The 17,367-nt window shown below is 43.4% G+C and overlaps 2 protein-coding genes across 7 annotated transcripts in view; one reads left to right on the forward strand and one right to left on the reverse strand.

Annotated features, from left to right (window-relative positions):
- dnah7 (dynein, axonemal, heavy chain 7) overlaps nt 1–5,347 on the forward strand; it is a 79,747-nt gene extending 74,400 nt beyond the window's left edge. Inside the window, exons 64-66 of the mRNA XM_065962404.1 lie at nt 388–565; nt 1,353–1,456; nt 4,925–5,347. Of these exons, the coding sequence (XP_065818476.1) occupies nt 388–565; nt 1,353–1,456; nt 4,925–5,131 (489 nt within the window). The 3' untranslated portion in view covers nt 5,132–5,347. The remainder of the gene's footprint in view (nt 1–387; nt 566–1,352; nt 1,457–4,924) is intronic.
- A 176-nt stretch (nt 5,348–5,523) lies between these two features.
- The window catches only part of slc39a10 (solute carrier family 39 member 10), a 28,037-nt gene continuing 16,193 nt past the window's right edge, over nt 5,524–17,367 (reverse strand). For 5 of the 6 annotated variants that reach the window (XM_065962084.1, XM_065962087.1, XM_065962085.1 and 2 more), the window contains 6 exons: nt 14,053–14,228; nt 12,868–13,038; nt 12,190–12,694; nt 11,108–11,188; nt 8,279–8,469; nt 5,524–8,090 (listed from right to left, as the gene is read on the reverse strand). In XM_065962084.1, the coding sequence (XP_065818156.1) occupies nt 7,935–8,090; nt 8,279–8,469; nt 11,108–11,188; nt 12,190–12,694; nt 12,868–13,038; nt 14,053–14,228 (1,280 nt within the window). In that variant the 3' untranslated portion in view covers nt 5,524–7,934. The remainder of the gene's footprint in view (nt 8,091–8,278; nt 8,470–11,107; nt 11,189–12,189; nt 12,695–12,867; nt 13,039–14,052; nt 14,229–17,367) is intronic. The other variant, XM_065962088.1, reaches the window with a different exon arrangement.

Consider the following 17,367-nt stretch of genomic DNA (forward strand, 5'->3'; position numbering starts at 1 on the left):
ACAGTATGACGTAGGAGTACAGCCCCACGTCACCAAACCTATAAAAGCCTCGTCACCCGACTCGGCGAACTGTGGGTGTGTGGGGCAAACCTTGTATCATATTGTGGCTGATAACGGCGCGAAGCAGTGAGTGGGCGAGTTTACCCCCGTGCCCCCCCTCCTTCTCGAAGTTGATACATTGACGTTCTAAATGCATTTTTTGAAATTCCAGGGTAGAGCAGTAGAGCTGAAAATATGGGGTTTAGTTACCCTTTAATGTATGTTTTGTTGTTTGTTTATATGGATTAACCTTTATGTAGCAAACGTGTCATTCAAAATAAGCCCAACCACAAACTAATATTCTCAACAAATCTCGTGGCTCTCTTCTGTGGTCTGCTGTCTTTTCAGGATTGGTATGATCAGGGGACCCCTGCCGTGTTTTGGGTGTCAGGATTCTTCTTCACGCAGGCCTTCCTCACTGGAAGCCAGCAGAACTATGCCAGGAAACACACGGTCCCTATCGATCTGCTCAGCTTCGACTTCGAGGTCCTGGATGACAAACAGTACAAACGACCCCCAGCGGATGGTAAGATACTGACCAGAGAGGAATGAGGAAGGAGGGCAGTTTGAAAAATGATGGGATATATCAATTGAGATGGGATGAACATGCCCTTTTCATGAAACTATCCCTTAGTTAAAAGATACAAGAGAAAAGCCACCAGAGAGATAGAGAACACTGGAGGAGGGAAGCAGTCAGGGGGAGATTAAAAAGGGGTACGAGGAGATGAAAAGTGAGGAATCAAAGGAGAAAGTGAAAGAAGCAGTGGGTGGAAGAGAAGAATCAAACACATAGAAAGTGACATTAGGCTGACTGACTATAAGAGAAGCCAAGTGGTAGAAGTGAGAAAGTAAGTTAAAGCAAAGCCTCCCCGCCTCTCGTCTGCATGCAGGCCTGCGTCAGCCCCTCGCTGTGCCTCCAGCTCTGCTGTGAGATTCTCAGTCAAAGTCTCACATTAAGCCTCGCGTTCAATCAGTCCCCAGCTGGGGCCCCAACACAATAACACAGCCTCTGCCGCCAAGCTGCAAATCTGACAGTGTTTGTGCATTTGGGTGTGTGATGCGGGATTGCAACAGTCAGTTGTTTCTAAATCTTGTCCTTTTTTCCCATCCCATTAGTTGCAGGGCTCATACGCTTTGTATAAAGACAGTGTTGTTCATTACATAGAGGTCACTACAGTTTGATTCAGAGCTTTTCTCTCTTTTCTGAAAATCAAACCCTCACTGTAGCAACGATAATCTTTATAAAAAAAATGAGTAACTTCTCTTGTACCTTCTGACTGCGGCTCTGTTTGTGTGTTTCGTCCGACACTCAGGTGTGTACATCAGAGGTCTGTTTCTCGATGGAGCACGCTGGGACAGAAAGACCAAACTTCTTGCCGAGTCCTACCCAAAAGTTCTACACGACCCCATGCCTGTGGTAAGAACAACTCAAAGCACACACACACACACACACACACACTCTTAACGTAGGCTATGTCCCAGTTTGACGGCCGCATCATTCAGAGAGCGCATCTGAAGGCTTCTCGAAGGCTCCTTCAAATGCATACTTAATTCTCTGGCCAATGGGTGCATCCGGATTGCAAAGTGCTTACACAATGTGACAGTAGACAGTCCCTTCTATCCGTGCTGTATACTGTGTGAGTCTGAGTGTTAGTTTGTTGATGCTGTGAAGTTTTTTTTTTTTTTTACCCACAGCCCTTTGTCTTCTCTTTAAAGGCGATGCCTGGCAGCCATCTTGTTTTGATTAAGGAGTGCCTCATGGTCCACCTGACAGTTTAGTTTCCTGTCAGAATCTTGAGCAGTGGTTCAGGAAGTGGAGAGGACAATGAGACCTGAATATGTATCAAAGTCCCTCTTCCATCCATCATTGCACCACTTGTTGGCCGTCTGAGCAAATAAATAAATACACGTATCAGTAAAATAACCTTTTCCAAAAAATGAATTATTTATTAAGTAATCGATGCAGTATCAAAACATATTTGATCACAATACTAAAGTGTATCCTTTTCTTTTACAATACTACCTGGGGTTGTCGTATTAGTTTACTCCTGTCCACAAAGCCTGAGGGACGTCATCCATCTGTTACTGCAGGGGGGATTTGGCGTCCCATCGATAGAGGTCCATATGCTTAAAAAATGCTGTCTCAACCTAACTTTCAGTCAACCTAATGACAGGCAAAGAGCGAGCGCTGAGGCGGGTTTTAAGCCTTTTGACAAACAATTACATTGCGCCCACCTCTCCATCAGGTCGGCTACGTGCTTTAACCCCTCAATCAAAATTAAAATGGATGAGTTATCAAAAAAAAATCACCCCGTGTGCAGAGTGTGCCAATCATGACATGAGCTATTCAGACCTATTAAGTTTTTTTAACCAGGCTGTACACATGTTAATTTCTGCTGTAAACAGGTTTTTTTTTTTTTGAGTGTGTATGTGACTTCTGGTGCTTCTGCAGCTAGCTGCAGGTTGACACTGGACAAACTTCAGGATTTTATTCTTCAGCATCGCCTTCATTTTTAAACACCGGAGGTTGCCACTTGGACTAAACTGAAGAACCTTATGGTGATATTGTTCTGTCAACTTATTTTACCGAAACCAGGAATGGTTTTTGAACCTCAACCTGCGGGATACATTTTATGCTTTGAGGACTCAAGAAGCTTGTAGGACTTCTTATGAAATTAGGATTGTTGTTCCCTTTAAGTGGAATCAACATTCAAACTGCTGTTTTACAGGTGGCACCTTTTTTTAATGTTTTTTTTTTTTTTTTTATCACTGAAATGAAAATATGTAGGAACAAACGTGAAAGTTTACTTTGTCTTTATGGTTCTTGTTTAACACCTCACTCACTGAGAGTCACTCTTAAATGTAAACAGAAGAAAACTACAGGAAACAGGTGAAAAAAAACAATCCTTGTTGCATATCATACTCTTCCATAAAGTTTGATGGAAGGAGGTTTATTGATTCTGCTCTTTTTGATCCCTCTGGGTGTCGGTAAAGGGGGACTGTGCACGTATCATATTATGAAAATGGGCCAGACTCCATCGCTGTTCGGCTTGGAAACTTTTCCTTTATCAGAACCCAATACTGTAAGTCTCCAAGGAGAGCGGGAACAACCACCATAGAGCAGCTGAAGCTCTACCCAGGAGGATATTCTCAGCTCCTTTTTCTCTGGACATAAAACTGAGCAGCAGCTAACAGTACGCCTGTAGAAAGCCTGCTTCTCAGTTCTCTCCTTCTTTTATTAATTAACAGTTTGAAGTGAAAGCAGACTGACAGAGCAGTGGAGACAGAGTGCTGATGGCAGACAGCGAGCACTGATCAAGTTTTCATTTCTTTGTTATTCTTTTCTTCTCCCCCTCCGTTCTTTCGTCTTCTCGATGCAGTTATGATTAATGAATAATGCACAAGACTGACTTTTATTATTCTGACATTTCAGGGCAGAATCAGCTTTGACGAGAGCAGAACTTAATTAAAAATGTGTTTATTATTTGTGCGTGGAGGCTTCATGGCTGCCTTTGAAATGCAAATCGTAACAGCGGTGCCTGTTATGGAACCAGCTGAGAACTTTAGTGCTTGCAACTCAACAAACTGTTTTTGTTTTGTTTTTAAAGAGGTTTTTTTTATTTTTTATAGTGGCCCAGTTTATCCCTTTTGCATAACCAAGACTTCTTAATAGCCCAAGGAGACTCCTCGTTGTTATTGCTTTTGTTTCAGAGGCGTATGTCCCCTATTACCGGTAGTAAATTAATGTTGGGGTTAAACTGATGGCATCCCAGACTAGTTGTCACTGTGTCACATGGATTAACGCATTCTGTCCTGACCTCAGGAAAAATACAGGTCTTATTATTTCCTCCAAAGTTGCGCCGATTGTATCCCTCCCACTTCCTGTGAAATAGAATCCCTAAAATCTAGGCTTCATTTTGCTTTTAGAACAACATAACAGCATGAAGCCGTTCATGTTTTTATTTTAGGAAACATAACTTGTGAACCATATTTCAGTTTAGCAGAGTTAAAACCATTTTCTAGCTTTTGTATCTTCCCCCACTTGACTACCGCAATTTCCTTCCACCCCTCCTAAATAAGACCTCCCTAAAATGTCTAAATTTTTTAAAGATTTTTAAATAGGTCAAGCAGGTAAACTCACATTCCACCCATCTTATTTTCTCTACATTGTCTTCCAGTGAAACTCAGGATTCATTTTAAGATGCTTGTTTTTATTTATAAAGCCCCGCATGATCAGGCACCTGTTTTTTTTTTTATCTCCGACCTCCTCCATCCCTTAATCCCCAGCAGATCCCTCAGCTCTCCTGACCAAGGTCTTCTTGTTGTTCCACCACGTGTCTGATTAAAATATATTTGACTTTGTGGCTTCAGCCAGTTGGAACATTATTAGTGTGCATATACGCTCTGTAGTTTCCATTGATGCTTCTAAAATGCAGCTGAAGACACTTTTTTAATTGTCTCTTTTACCACCTTCTGTACAATAGTTTTTCTCTTTTTCAGTTCATCTTGTGTGATTTTCATTGTTACTATGACTGTTATATTTTGTGGTGCCCTTTGACCTCCAGCTATAAAAGGTGGCCTATGGCCTTTGCATCAGCCACACCCCTCATTGTGTGTTTGTCACATTTCTCTCAGTGTTCACTTTCTTGCATGTCAGCAGAGGCGTTCAGAATTCACTTTGCCAGTTTAATTGTTCCACTAGTCAAATGTTTTGAATGTGAAACAACAGCTAAATTCCAATGACTGTTGGTTGAATTAGCTAATGGAAGACGAGTAAAGAAAACGTGACAACCTGAGTTTAATTATAAATAAGTCATTGTACCGTGTTGCTCTCCGTCTGCTTGTGTGTAACGCCTCCGTCTCCTTGCTCCTCTCTTTCTGCCAGATGTGGCTGAAGCCTGTCAAGCGGCAGGACATTCCCCAGAGGATGTGCTATGTGGTGCCAGTCTACAAGACGAGCGAGAGGCGTGGCACCCTGTCCACCACCGGCCACTCAACCAACTACGTCATTGGAATGACACTGAACTCTGACATTCCTGCTGAACACTGGATCAGACGAGGGGTGGCTCTGCTCTGCCAGCTCAGCTCCTAGTCTCAGTCGGTTTCACACAAAAACCACGATATGTGATTTCAAGAACGTGAACAGAAATGATATTTATGCAGAACACAAGGGCTGTGTGCATTTGTTAGAGACCTAATATCACAATGATGGCTTTATGGTACAATATATTGTGACTTTTCTTACGTCTAAAATAAAACTCTAGAATCAAATAAGTTATAAAATGTTAATTAAAGTATTTAAATGCAATCAGAACAGTGGGATCTACATATATCTCTGTCCCTATACAAACACACAACATGAGCAGCATGAAGTTACAGGTGAGGGGGTTTCTGAACCATCAGATCAGGAGTCGGAGATTTTTTCCAGAATTTATTGTCCTTTTCATAATGGGGAGAAGCACAGACAGGCAAACAGCAAGGATGTCACATTTTGCATTTTATATCCAGATGACTAAACAAATGAACGTACAACAAAGCGAGAATGAGTGCAATCAGAGACCTTCATTTTCAACACAATTTGCTGCCCAAGAAAGTAAACAGAATCTGTATTTGGGTCGTAGTTTCATTAAGTGTCAAACTCTAATTAAACGTTTTGATTTAAATTAAACAATTAATACCAACAAGAAAAACACTGTTTCTAGAAAAAAGAACCCTCTAAACATAAATATAAACTAAAGAATCAAAATGAGTATTGAAGAAAGCTAATTAGTTGATGTCAAAAAACTACAACTTGTTTAGAGAACAGATTGAAACTACATTCAGGTCCTGTTTAACGATAGTGTGCACCTAAATCAAACATGAACCTACAAAGAAAAAAAAAAATGCCTATAAAAGAAAAAAAAAGTGATGCAGAGAAGTTCTGTGCTCTCACACCTGCATCATCGAAAAGGCTCATAACACCAGTCACACTACACCTGAAGAACCTCTGAGGATCTTCACACAGTTTCTTTATAAAGTAACAAAGGTTGTCAATATTTTAACTTTGCAGTACAAAGAATGAAAACAAAGTTACACTCAGCACAACGTCTGTACTGTTTCACTCATGCTTCATGCATGATTCAGTCAGATCAACAACATGAGTTCGATGTGACTGACGATGATTTACAGCCAGTTTAGACATAGAAGATGGATGATGTCACACAGTGACAGGATAAATGAAGTCACACACGTTACCCGTGTGCGCTCCAGCAGCTGAAGCTAGTTAGCTTAGCATGTGAGCCGCAGAACAGCCAATGGAATGTCGGGGCGTGAGGGAGGGGTTGGGGGGAGGGGGGGGAGGGGGCAGTGTCAAGCACCAGCCACTGAAAGCCCACACTGAGACCAGTTTTGGCACAGTCAGTCAGTGACTTCAACAGACACCCTCAGAAGCATAAGTAAAAAATATTCATAAAAGTAAAAATCACAAGGTTCAATAACGCGAGTTTAACATCTATTACAAGTGCAGGGAATGCTGTCGTTTGAAAGCAGCTAGCATTTAGTTCTGTCTTTTGATTGGTCTCCCTCTGATTGTCAGGAGCTTCACTGAGTCCTTGACAGAGGTACTTTAAAAATCGATTCAGCAGGAAAGAAGATAAGCTTTGAGCTGCTAAACTACTGACACTATGAAGACAGCATGTATTTACAGTACATCAAAAAAAATCTACAAACTCTACCTCCCACTGTAATTAAATATCCACTGCAGCACCTAGCTGTATCTCAACTACACTTCATTGATTAAGACTGGTGAGAGTAGTTTTGAATTCACATTTTAAAGTTGCTGATCTAAAGGAAAGAGAGCATGAAGACTTAACGACGGTGTTTCTCCCTTGGCGACAGATTGTCAAACGTGATCAGACATTTATGACATCTAGCTCTTAAAGATTGTTTAGTCCTTAATGCCAAACTGCTAAAGTTTTGGCAGCTGTGTTAGAAATTACCATCAACTAGTGTTAAAAATCCCAAAAATCAAATTAGACTGAAACATAAATCTGAAGTCAAAGATGGATTAAGTGGTATCATAAAAACACTGAATCATTTTGGGAATCTCCCACGAAGCATCAGGAAAACACTCTCTTCTATTTAGACCGGAGAAGCCACAGGAGCTGAAGGGTTTGTTTCAGATGTAAAAAAAAAAAAAAAAGTAGCAGCGCTGAACTCCACGTCTCTTTAAGGACACTGTGACGGTGTGTGTGGAGCAGCTGTGGTTCTGCTCCAGTGGCCAGGGCTTGGCACAGAGAGACACGGGATGTTTGGTACACAGCGTGATCACATCAAAAGTTTATGACGGATGGCGGGTGGAACACACACCACAGATGTACGAGTCATGGATGATGGGACACAGCACAGGGTGGATAAGAGATGAAGAGGCGTGGGGGCGGAGTACGAGGACAACAACACACTAACAACAACAGGTGATGATGCATGGGCGGCGGGCTGCCGGGCCGTGACAGCTGCTTCTCTGCAGGAACACCTTCCAGCTCTTTTTTTTTTTTTTTTTTTAAAAGATGGAGCTTACTGGTTCAGAGCAGAGGTGTTTCTGGTTGGATAGCAGCCCCGCTCTTCTTTCATTCAGCCTTTTTTCTTTCTCTTTTTTTTTTTTTTTGCTTCTAGGGGAGCGGACAGATTGGAGCTGACGGAGGAGCAGAGTGTAAACACCACTGGCACAGTCATGTGATATGCATAAGCTAACCGCTGCTTGTTTGGAATGGAGGCACAGGCCATGAACGAGACTCACAACGCATGCAAGACTGGGCCGTTACATTGCAAACAAAGCATGATAAGGCCAAGAAGAACAATACTGATACATCCAGCTCTCCCCTCTCCTACTACATTTCCCCACCACCCCTGTCTCTTCTTTAATCAAAGCCGAAATCAAAAACGATTTGGTCTTCAAAGATGGCAATGAGCAGCATGATAGCGAACCCGGTCAGCATGCCCAGATTCTGCAGGACAAAGTGTCCCAGCTGGCAGCGCTTGTGGTCCTCACTGTCCCCGTGAAGCATTTCTGGCAGCTATGAAAGAAACAGAGTGACCAATTGGGATCAGAAAGAGACTTCCTGGAAATCAGCATTGCAGATTAGTAAGAGGTAGAGGAGAGCACTAACTGCCCGTGTGGGAGAGGAGTTAGTGAAAGTTAAGCTGACGTTGTTTAGGGGACAATTATCACTGTGGGGCTGTGGTGCCCGTTGTGCCAACTCACCATATCCACCAGAGCCACATAGAGGAACATGCCAGCTGTGATGGCGAAGATCCAGCTGGTGACATTGTGCGTGTACTGGCCCACAGCTGTGCCAATCACCATGCCAACGTAGGCCATGAGGGCGGATAGCAGATTGTAGACAATGGCCTGCTTCACTGACATCCCCGCTTTCAGCAGCACCGCAAAGTCACCTGTCAGCCAGGAGAGACTCATTTAAAAAAAAAAAACCACATATATCCCAACATGCAACAGTCAATCTTCTAGCCAATCCATTCTGGCGTACAAGTCGTCAATAATGTGGAATTGTTTTTGATACCATGTGTTTGAAATCATACAATCACTATTGTTGTTAAGGATCGTAACCTGGTTTCACATTTGTCAAATCCAGAAAGTCAAAGACATTTTGAGCTCATCGCTACTGTCGAGTCCTGTGGCTCAGGACACAGGAGAGAAGAACTAATTCCTCCAGATGCTCAGCGCTCACTAAGATCGCGACTTTTTGCTTTCGTCAAAATGTGTCTGTTCCAGATATCTGACCAGGAAAGCTGCCGTGTGCCAATTATTTTATGACGACTGTCTGATTTCAACAGTGTACAGGAGTTAGAGTGTCATTTCCATGAATGAAAAACATGAGATCACCCAACGTCTATTTATGTTTCCATTGAATGGGAACAGGCACTGATGTCTTTTGAGTTTACGAGTCTCGTATCAAGTTTTGAATTGTGATATCGTGACAAACCTTATGTCTGATTCAAGCACTTTATAAAAGTGACACAAAGTGTGATGCTGCCCCACTGACAGCAGTGTGTCTAATTTCCGTTTACAGCATGCAAAGTGACATGAACTCTGCTGCTTATAAACCTCCTCTGTGAGTAACCTGGCACATGTCATTCTCTGACTCTTCTTTGGAAAAGTTCGCCTCGTCACCAAAGGCAAACTCCCTCCATGTACCTGCTGCCACTATCTGTCTCCAAATAGGTGCAAAACAGATCAGGAGCCTCTCTCTCGAAGAAATATGTCTTTAACTCCCTGCTGAAACACTTGTGATTACATATGCATGCCGTAGCCTCTCTACCCTCTTCAATCATTGCTGGGGCCAAACGCGGGAAGAGGCCCAAGTCTCGGCGGAAACGCCCTGGATTTGGAGAAAGACATGAATACTGAGAAGGGGGTGGCCTACATTTCCTGAGCCGTGTAACAAGCGGCCTCTTTTCCTTGCTAATTACCACAATGAATATATTACCACTCTGCTCTCACCCATCAATCAAACCCCAAGAAAAGGGGGAGAAGTTAAAGAGCGACAGTCCGCACACGCCTCACTTCAATGGCCTCTCCCCCCCCCCTCTTCAACTTTCTCTTTGGCGTTTCCTGTCTCCCCAGTTCCAATTCATCAGGCACTCAGAAACGCCTGCTGCCGCCTCATCGACTGCAATTAACACACCCATCACTGCCAATTAGCTTCACTCTGGGTGGTTAAAGAACCCTCATAATCATCATCTTTGCCATCCAGCTGCTATGAGGGGGACGGCTTTTGTTTTCAGGAGGAGCTGAGAGGTGCTCTTGTCAAACTGCTGGGTGGGTCTGACAAGCAGCCCTGTGCTTGTGAAAGCGTGGCAGCAATTGCTCCTAAAGAGCGGACGCCGAATAGGAAGTGTAAAATAACGGGGGGAGAGATTGATCTCGCAAATCCTCTAAATGTTGTTTGAGATAGAACTTGTGCTGCAGTTAACCATCTGGAAACTCAAGTACAACAGAGCCAAAATAGTGTTATAGGATAAAAAAATGTGAAAAAAAAGAAAGAAAAAAGAACGCTAGCTCTCAGCTGTCTTCTTGAACATCTTGAAACCCCAAAGATGCAGCCAATAAAAGATGATTTCCTGGCACTTAAAACAGCTAATTGCCAAAGATCACAGACTTTGTAATTCAAAGAGTTTATTCCTCTTCCTCAAATAAAATCTTGAAACAGAAGCTGATTTTTTTGTGTCGTCCCCCCCCCCCCCCATGAAACACAACAATAAGATGCCTGATGGTCTAGTAAGTCAACACAAGGGGGAGCAGGCAGACAAACGTAGGCTATTATTCAGCAGTTCACTCTCTGCAGTAATTGACACTACTCTATTCATCAAGCCCACAAACGAGGCATGGAAAGCGCGCCGCAACGAGACACATCATTAGTACTGATCTGCTCTGGATGGCCCCATTGTCTGCGTTTCTCACCCTACTCTTACCACCGCTTCCTCGCACTATAAACAAACGGGCAGAGGAGAGCACTGGAGTAATGAAAAAAACAGAAACACTATTCGGAAACAAAAGTGTTCACTGTTGCTGAATGCAACTGAATCAAAAGTGTCCTCGGAGAGAAGCGATTTGAATGCAAATGAACACACCAGCAGCTGCAGCAGCGTCTTTTGAGTCTTGACTGTACTGAACAATGAGCGCCAGGCACGGTACATCATCCTCACTGACAGACACATTGACAAGCCATTTCGCTGCTGTCAGACAAAAGCCATTAATCTGGAAAAAAAAGTACATTTTTCTGGAGTGAAAAGAAGAGTGATGATTATTGACACCACTGGGTTTTTAACAAGTTCCAAGGGACAGAGGGTCGTGAGACTCGGATTAAAGTTTCAAGTGAGGGAACGAGCGGTTTTGCATGAGGCAGTGATTTAGACAATGATTATCATTATGCGAGCTAACTGCAAGGCCTTGACAGAAGCAGCTTTGTTCTACCGGTAGAGTCGATGAAGTGTGCAGGGTCGAGTGTGTGATGAGTAAATTAGTTGCTTTGTTTCGTTTTTTTTTGACACTTTCTGGGTGCACTCCACTTACCGAGCTCATGAGGTAATTCATGGCAGAAAACAGCCACTGATGTACTGATGCCTCCTGTCAGGTTTGCACTGAACGCTGCGCCTGCACAGACAAGAAGTTCAGGACATGTCAGGGAGAACAAGTTTGACATTTTGGGAAAATACACTGAAAATATGAGACGATCGATGTAACTTTCATGTCTGTACACTGAATGTGAAACCTGAGCCAGCAGCCAATTAGGTTGAATCCAAATGTCCTAGCTGTGGACATGCCGACTTCAGGTGGATGTGAAGTGTGAGTAATCTTTGGTGAAGACTTTGAGGGCATGAGACAACACGCCTCTTATAGCTTCTTATATCTGTGTCCTGATTTGATTGAATAATGTTTTTGGCTCTTATGGTATAAGTTAGTCCTTTGACACATTCAAAATAAGTTTCTTTTTTTTGAGGTTAGGACATTCAGTCACTTTGTTATGAACTCTATTATATTAAATCAGTGACTGGCAAACTGCTGTTTGTAGGAGGTCTGTTGGAGGCCCTTCATAGACTGGCTGAATTTTTAGTCGCAGATTCATAATGGACGGGCAAGAAAAGTCTGGGGCGGCAGTAGCTCAGTCTGTAGGGACTTGGGTATGGAATCGGAGGGTCGCCGGTTGAAGTCCCGGACAGCTGGAGTAGCTGGAGAGGAGCCAGTCCACTTCCAAGGGCACGGCCGAGGTGCCCTTGAGCAAGGCACCGAACCCCAAAAACTACTCTGGAGCGCTTGCTGTGGGCAGCCCCCTCACTCTGAGACCTCTCCATTAGTGCATGTCTATAGGATCCTGTTTGTGCATGTGTGTGTATTTCGGCCTTTGTTTGTGTAGCATGTTCATTAAACAGAGTGTAAAAAAAAAAACAGAGTGTAAAAAACGAATTTCCCCTTGCGGGATTAATAAAGGATAAATTAATATTATAAGACTGGGGAAGTGCAATTTGATCAATTGCTTTAGCATAGATACAGGAAATGAAACGGGGAAAGACGAGCTGTTTCCTTGTTTCATTTCCTGCCAACACAAACATTTGTCAGTGATGGATCATTAACAGTGATGATTCAGAATCTCTTACCTATAGCCAAACCGTCACTGAAGTTATGCATGCCATCACCCATGATGACCATCCAGGCGATGCTGGCTATACCGGCGTCCTTCATCTCCTGGTCTGAGTGACAGTTTCCTCCATGGGAGTGACCGTGTCCGTGCGAGTGACCATGGCCGTGTCCGTGCTTCTTCACCTTGTGTCCGTTCTCCTTTTTGGGTGACTGGGGCTCTTGTTGGGCGATTTGGGGTGCCAGGGGCGTCCTGGTGGTGGGAGAGTCGGGAGGCTGGAGCTCTGTGATCTGCGTGTCGTTGTGACCGTTGTCGCAGGAGACGACTGTGACGTCATGGTCTGAAAATGGCCGCAGAGTTAGAAGCGATCTGAGGTTCAAAGCTGCTGTGAACATGGAGTGTCTGAAATACTTCTTACCTTCACTGATGGGCTTCAGATGCAGCCACTCTGCATCTGAGCGCCGATTTAACTTGTGATCTGACAACTTCCTGCCAATCTTGCCCTCCTCGATCGTCTTCTTGCCCTGTGAACGGAAACAATTTTTTAAGGCTTTAAGATATTCTAAATTCAAATCATTTCATGTTTTTAGCAAGAAGAAATAAAACTGAAAAAATATGAGAGAAAAGCAACCGCTCATCAGTATCTGATGATTATCCTGCCTAGTCTACTGCTACAGCCGGGTCATGTTTGTCTCACCTTGTGGTCTTTGTAGTGCTTAAACATGCCGATACAATGCTCAATGATGAAGAGGAGGTAGATGCCGGCCAGCGCAGTTAGGCCTTTCCACACTCCATCAAATTCAGTAACCAGATCAGTGCTCTGGCTCGCCCTTTGCCCGCCGTGCTCGTGGTCATGTTGCCCTTGAGACTGCACAAAGAAAGAGGATCAGAGGATGAGCGAGAGAAGGATGGAGGAGGATTTCACATTCATCAGTACATAGATTTTATTTCATGGAGCCACACACATGGAAATCCCGGACGCCTCTTACTGTAATAGAAAGGACAGGATGGGCGGTGAGGGTGAGGCTGATAAATGAAACTTACTGTGTGACTGTGATTGCCCAAAGATTGATCTCTGTTTGTTATAAATGTACTTACAACTGGTCAGAGGAAGAGGGACTATGAGGTTTCAGTATCACTGAAAAAGGCTTTGAAATACCCAGAAGGAGGTCAGCTACCACTACAACAGAGGAGTTTAAACTCAAACTAGTCCACTAGTCTAGAGCTAGGCCTGGGTATTTCCCACAACCTCACGATACGATTTGTATCTCGATACGCGTTAATTTTGGATCGTGACAATGTCCTACAAAGAATTCACTTCAACAGCTGTTCTTTATTGTTGAGAATAACAGCAGACACTGCTAGATTTAAGGATCATACAACTTAAAAATCATACATTTACGTCCTCAGAGATCCTAAGTCAACCAAAATATTCTGTTTATAATCTCAGACCGCGGGTGCAGCAGCCACCATCACACACTGCATGCGACCTTACGCAATTAAAAATACATCCCCATTCATTGTGTATTGGAGCGAAAGTTATTTATATTGGTTATCTGCAGTATACTTAACAGCACATCTGTTAGAGGATGTAGAAGAAGAGATCTGACGTAACCCAGGCATGTCAGCGCTGCGAGCCTGTTAGTGGCTGATTGAGCATAAAGACAGTTCTAGTAGCCATGATTTCAGACCTAGTTTCACTCACACATCTCTGGCCAATCCATTTTTTATGGATCCATAATTCAAGTAAGAACAGTTAGAAAATGTCTTATAGGTTTGAATTATTCCAACCTAGACTTTTTGATCGATGAAGGGGGAATCAAGACTTGCGCTCTATTAAAAGTTTGAATCCACTGTCCAGATCATTCTCTGGTATACTCACATGTGGCAGCAGATGAAGGAGCGCGTCTCCACTGAGCGTGCCCACTGCCAGCGCCACCAGGAAGGTGAGCAGGAACTTGAAGCAGGCCTGGTTGAGGATGGGTACGAGCACCACTCCCAGCAGAGAAAGCAGGCTGATGATGGTGATGGACACAAAGCCCCAGAGCCACACCAACACTGGAGAAAGAGACAAAGGCATGGACAATGATCAAACAGCAGTATTCCCTCTGCATTTACTATAAAGCAAGCGGCAGGAGCACAGTGCTTGTTATCCAAATCCAATACTTCTAAGACTTCAGCTGTCCAGGCAAAAAAATTAAACTTTAAACTCAACACAGGGCCTGTTCGGTTGATTTGAAACCTGTCATTGCTCAAGTCAATCGCTATTTTTAATAAAATAAAAACCACACTACATCCACAGCTTCATCATCTGGCTGCAGGCTGAGGGTATTTTTTTTTTCCTCTCCTGTGTGCATGCTAAGGAAACCATCCTCCTGAGGTTTTCAATACGCGTGTCCTTGTGATGACACAAAGCGCCTCCAGCATTAAATGTGAAGTGACATTTCAGCAGAATTTCGCTCGCCTCCTTTTTCATTCAGACGTAAACACATGAAGCAGGAGAAGAAAAAGTCAGAAAGGTATACTATCACTCAAACTGTCAGTCCACTTGTCAGCAAATCAAAACAGAGCGAGACCGAAGAGGAAAAACTTTGATTCTTTCTGCAGAGGACAAAATGTTTCATGTTGAGAGAAATTCAGTGTCAGACCGAAGATGGTGGTGTGTTTGCCAAAGTGGGTGATGGGTGTGCTTCACTGCTGACATTCAACCGACTAAAACAGTATCTTTGTGTAATGCACGTCTAACCGATAACTGGCGTCAGTGAGCAATATCAGGAGTTTGTCAAAACAAACAAAAGCTCTGCAAAACTCTGCTCCTCACTGATTTAACAGCTTCTTCAATGTCATGCTTAAAACGATGAACATTCTGAGACATCTTTCTCATGGTCAAATATTTAACTATTACTTAAAACCAACATATTTCTACCAGCTACTGAGCGCTGCTCAAGTTTATTTCATAAAAACAAAAGAAGCAAAGCTGCCACAAAGCCGGAGGGTAAAAATGACTAATAATAGTAAAATCACGCTGGCAGACACACTTCCTCTTCACGTCTAATCGGCCCCAGGTGGTCTCGCTTGTGAAGAGATGATCTGAAACATGTCTTATGCCTGACAGAGGGCTCTTTAGAGAGACTGTATCAAGCTGTTACTGTCCCATTACCCAGCTGTAGGATTTAAAAACATGACCAAAGAGAGCCTCTCACCAGGACGCTGGAAAACAGGAGGCTGGGGATCCTCCTGGGGGGAATATTTAAACTGAAGAGGACAGCCCTGATGTGTAAGTGCTGATTAAACAGCCACTTGTTGTAAGCTTTATACCCAAATCTTTATGCTGTTTTTTTTTTTGTTTTTTTTAACCTGGGGTTAAAGTAAAGAACAAATATAAGGCCCTTGGTGTTTTGCTGATGACGTAGTTAGCTTAAATACCTCCTGTAAGTGTTTACTTGGGATGAGGCCTCAACATAATGGCTGATTTACATCATCTTACTGGTAATCCTCAACATACTATTCACTGAGCTCTCATGCCCGTATGATAGCATCGTTAGTTAGTTTTGTTTCTCCACTCGTTTTTCATGCTAGTGTTATTTTGCCTTTTTTGATGCATTGCCCTGTAATAAAGAAAAAGTGACTTCGTGAAGGTTTCTTTAAAGGCTTTATATGCGATTTTTTTTGATCCAGCAGATGTCGCCCTTGAGCTCCAGCATGAAACCAAAACAACTCGCGCTGCATTGTCGTGTTAGCATGCTAATGCTAGCGATCTTTATTATGCTCGTATCTTCACACTGCATGTAAATTTACAGGAAATGACCGTGATCTAGAAACGCTTATGTGACATTCAATTACGCAGTGAGTACAGTATGTTATTCTTCTTTTCTCTAGTCCCTCAATTAAACAACTTTTATATGCAAGGGGAGGAGTCGGCCGGCCGTCCCAACGATGTAAAGAAACTGAAGACAGGACTCGGAAAACTCGGTGTAGACAGTCATGACTCACAAAGTTATTTTCAGAAGATATAATTGAAGTGTGAAAAATCGCATATTCAGCCTTTAAAGGCTCATGTGCTTGACTATGCAGTGAAGTGTAAAGGAACAGAGTGAGCACTTTGCTCCTTCAGGACCTTTGAACTTCAACCATGCAGCTCTCTTAGGCCTTCTTTTGTGCACTTTCTGAGCTGCACAGTGCTTCCAAACATCATGCAAAGTGCAACAACATACATGTGTGACTTGTATTTCTCTCTCTGTCCCTCTGAAGAATCCACCAACTACATACAGTTTTTTTGGGTCAGGAAGCTTGACGACCTGCAAATAAATGCATAAATTAGCAAACATTGTTGTCAGTTTTATGTTACAGCAGGAGACCATACTTCATGGAGGTGTTGTGGAGAGAGCCTCATCGTCAGTAAGGAGAACACTGGACATCTCGTCATAAATGACAATGTCCTTAATAACCCTTGCTTTCTCGCTTCATTGTTACCGCCATTTTTATGCCTCACAAAAGTGAAGGCGCTACAGTCAACTGCTTTCCTATTTGTCACATGAAGCGGAACATTGTGTAACCCTGAGAGGCAACTGTGTATCAGCCTGCAGTACATCACTGCAGGGCCTTCACACTCCTAAAGCTCATCTTCTTCTCTCTCTCTCATTACCCTCATGCAATCGCAGTTTTTTAGTGTGTGCATGTGTGTGTTTTGTGTGTGTGATTAGACGGGGAAGGTGTGCTGAAGGGTTGTGGTTGAGGTGAAAGCAGGCAGTGATCAGAGAACAAAGTAGAGGAGAAGGAGACCCACCGGTCTGTGTCTTCTCTCCAATTATGCGTCTCCTGTGAGCCATGGCTCAGAAAAAAAATGGCCCAGGGTGTCGCTTAGGCTCTCCTAATTGGCACAACACAAAAAGAGAGGGGAGTGGGGACCACAAGGAAGAAACTGCAAATTTTCCGAGCTCCCCCATGGATGCTGGCGGGAGGCAAATGAGAGGTAGCTTCACGGCGTGTGGCGATGCCTATGGTTGAGTCTTGGTGCACTGCTGCAGACAATCTAGCGCGTCTAGTTTCCTCACTAATGAGAAGTCAGCGCTGCCCTTTTGACTTGTTCATGCTGTCTTCTTGCAGGCATTATCATTTTTATGACTGTTTTCAGTGGTGGCACACTGTGGCCTAAGGCACACGATATGTAGGTGTCTCTCGAGAGGGGAGTGTGTGT

The sequence above is a fragment of the Labrus bergylta genome, chromosome 13 (assembly GCF_963930695.1).
Source record: "Labrus bergylta chromosome 13, fLabBer1.1, whole genome shotgun sequence".
NCBI classification, from domain to species: Eukaryota; Metazoa; Chordata; class Actinopteri; order Labriformes; family Labridae; genus Labrus; species Labrus bergylta.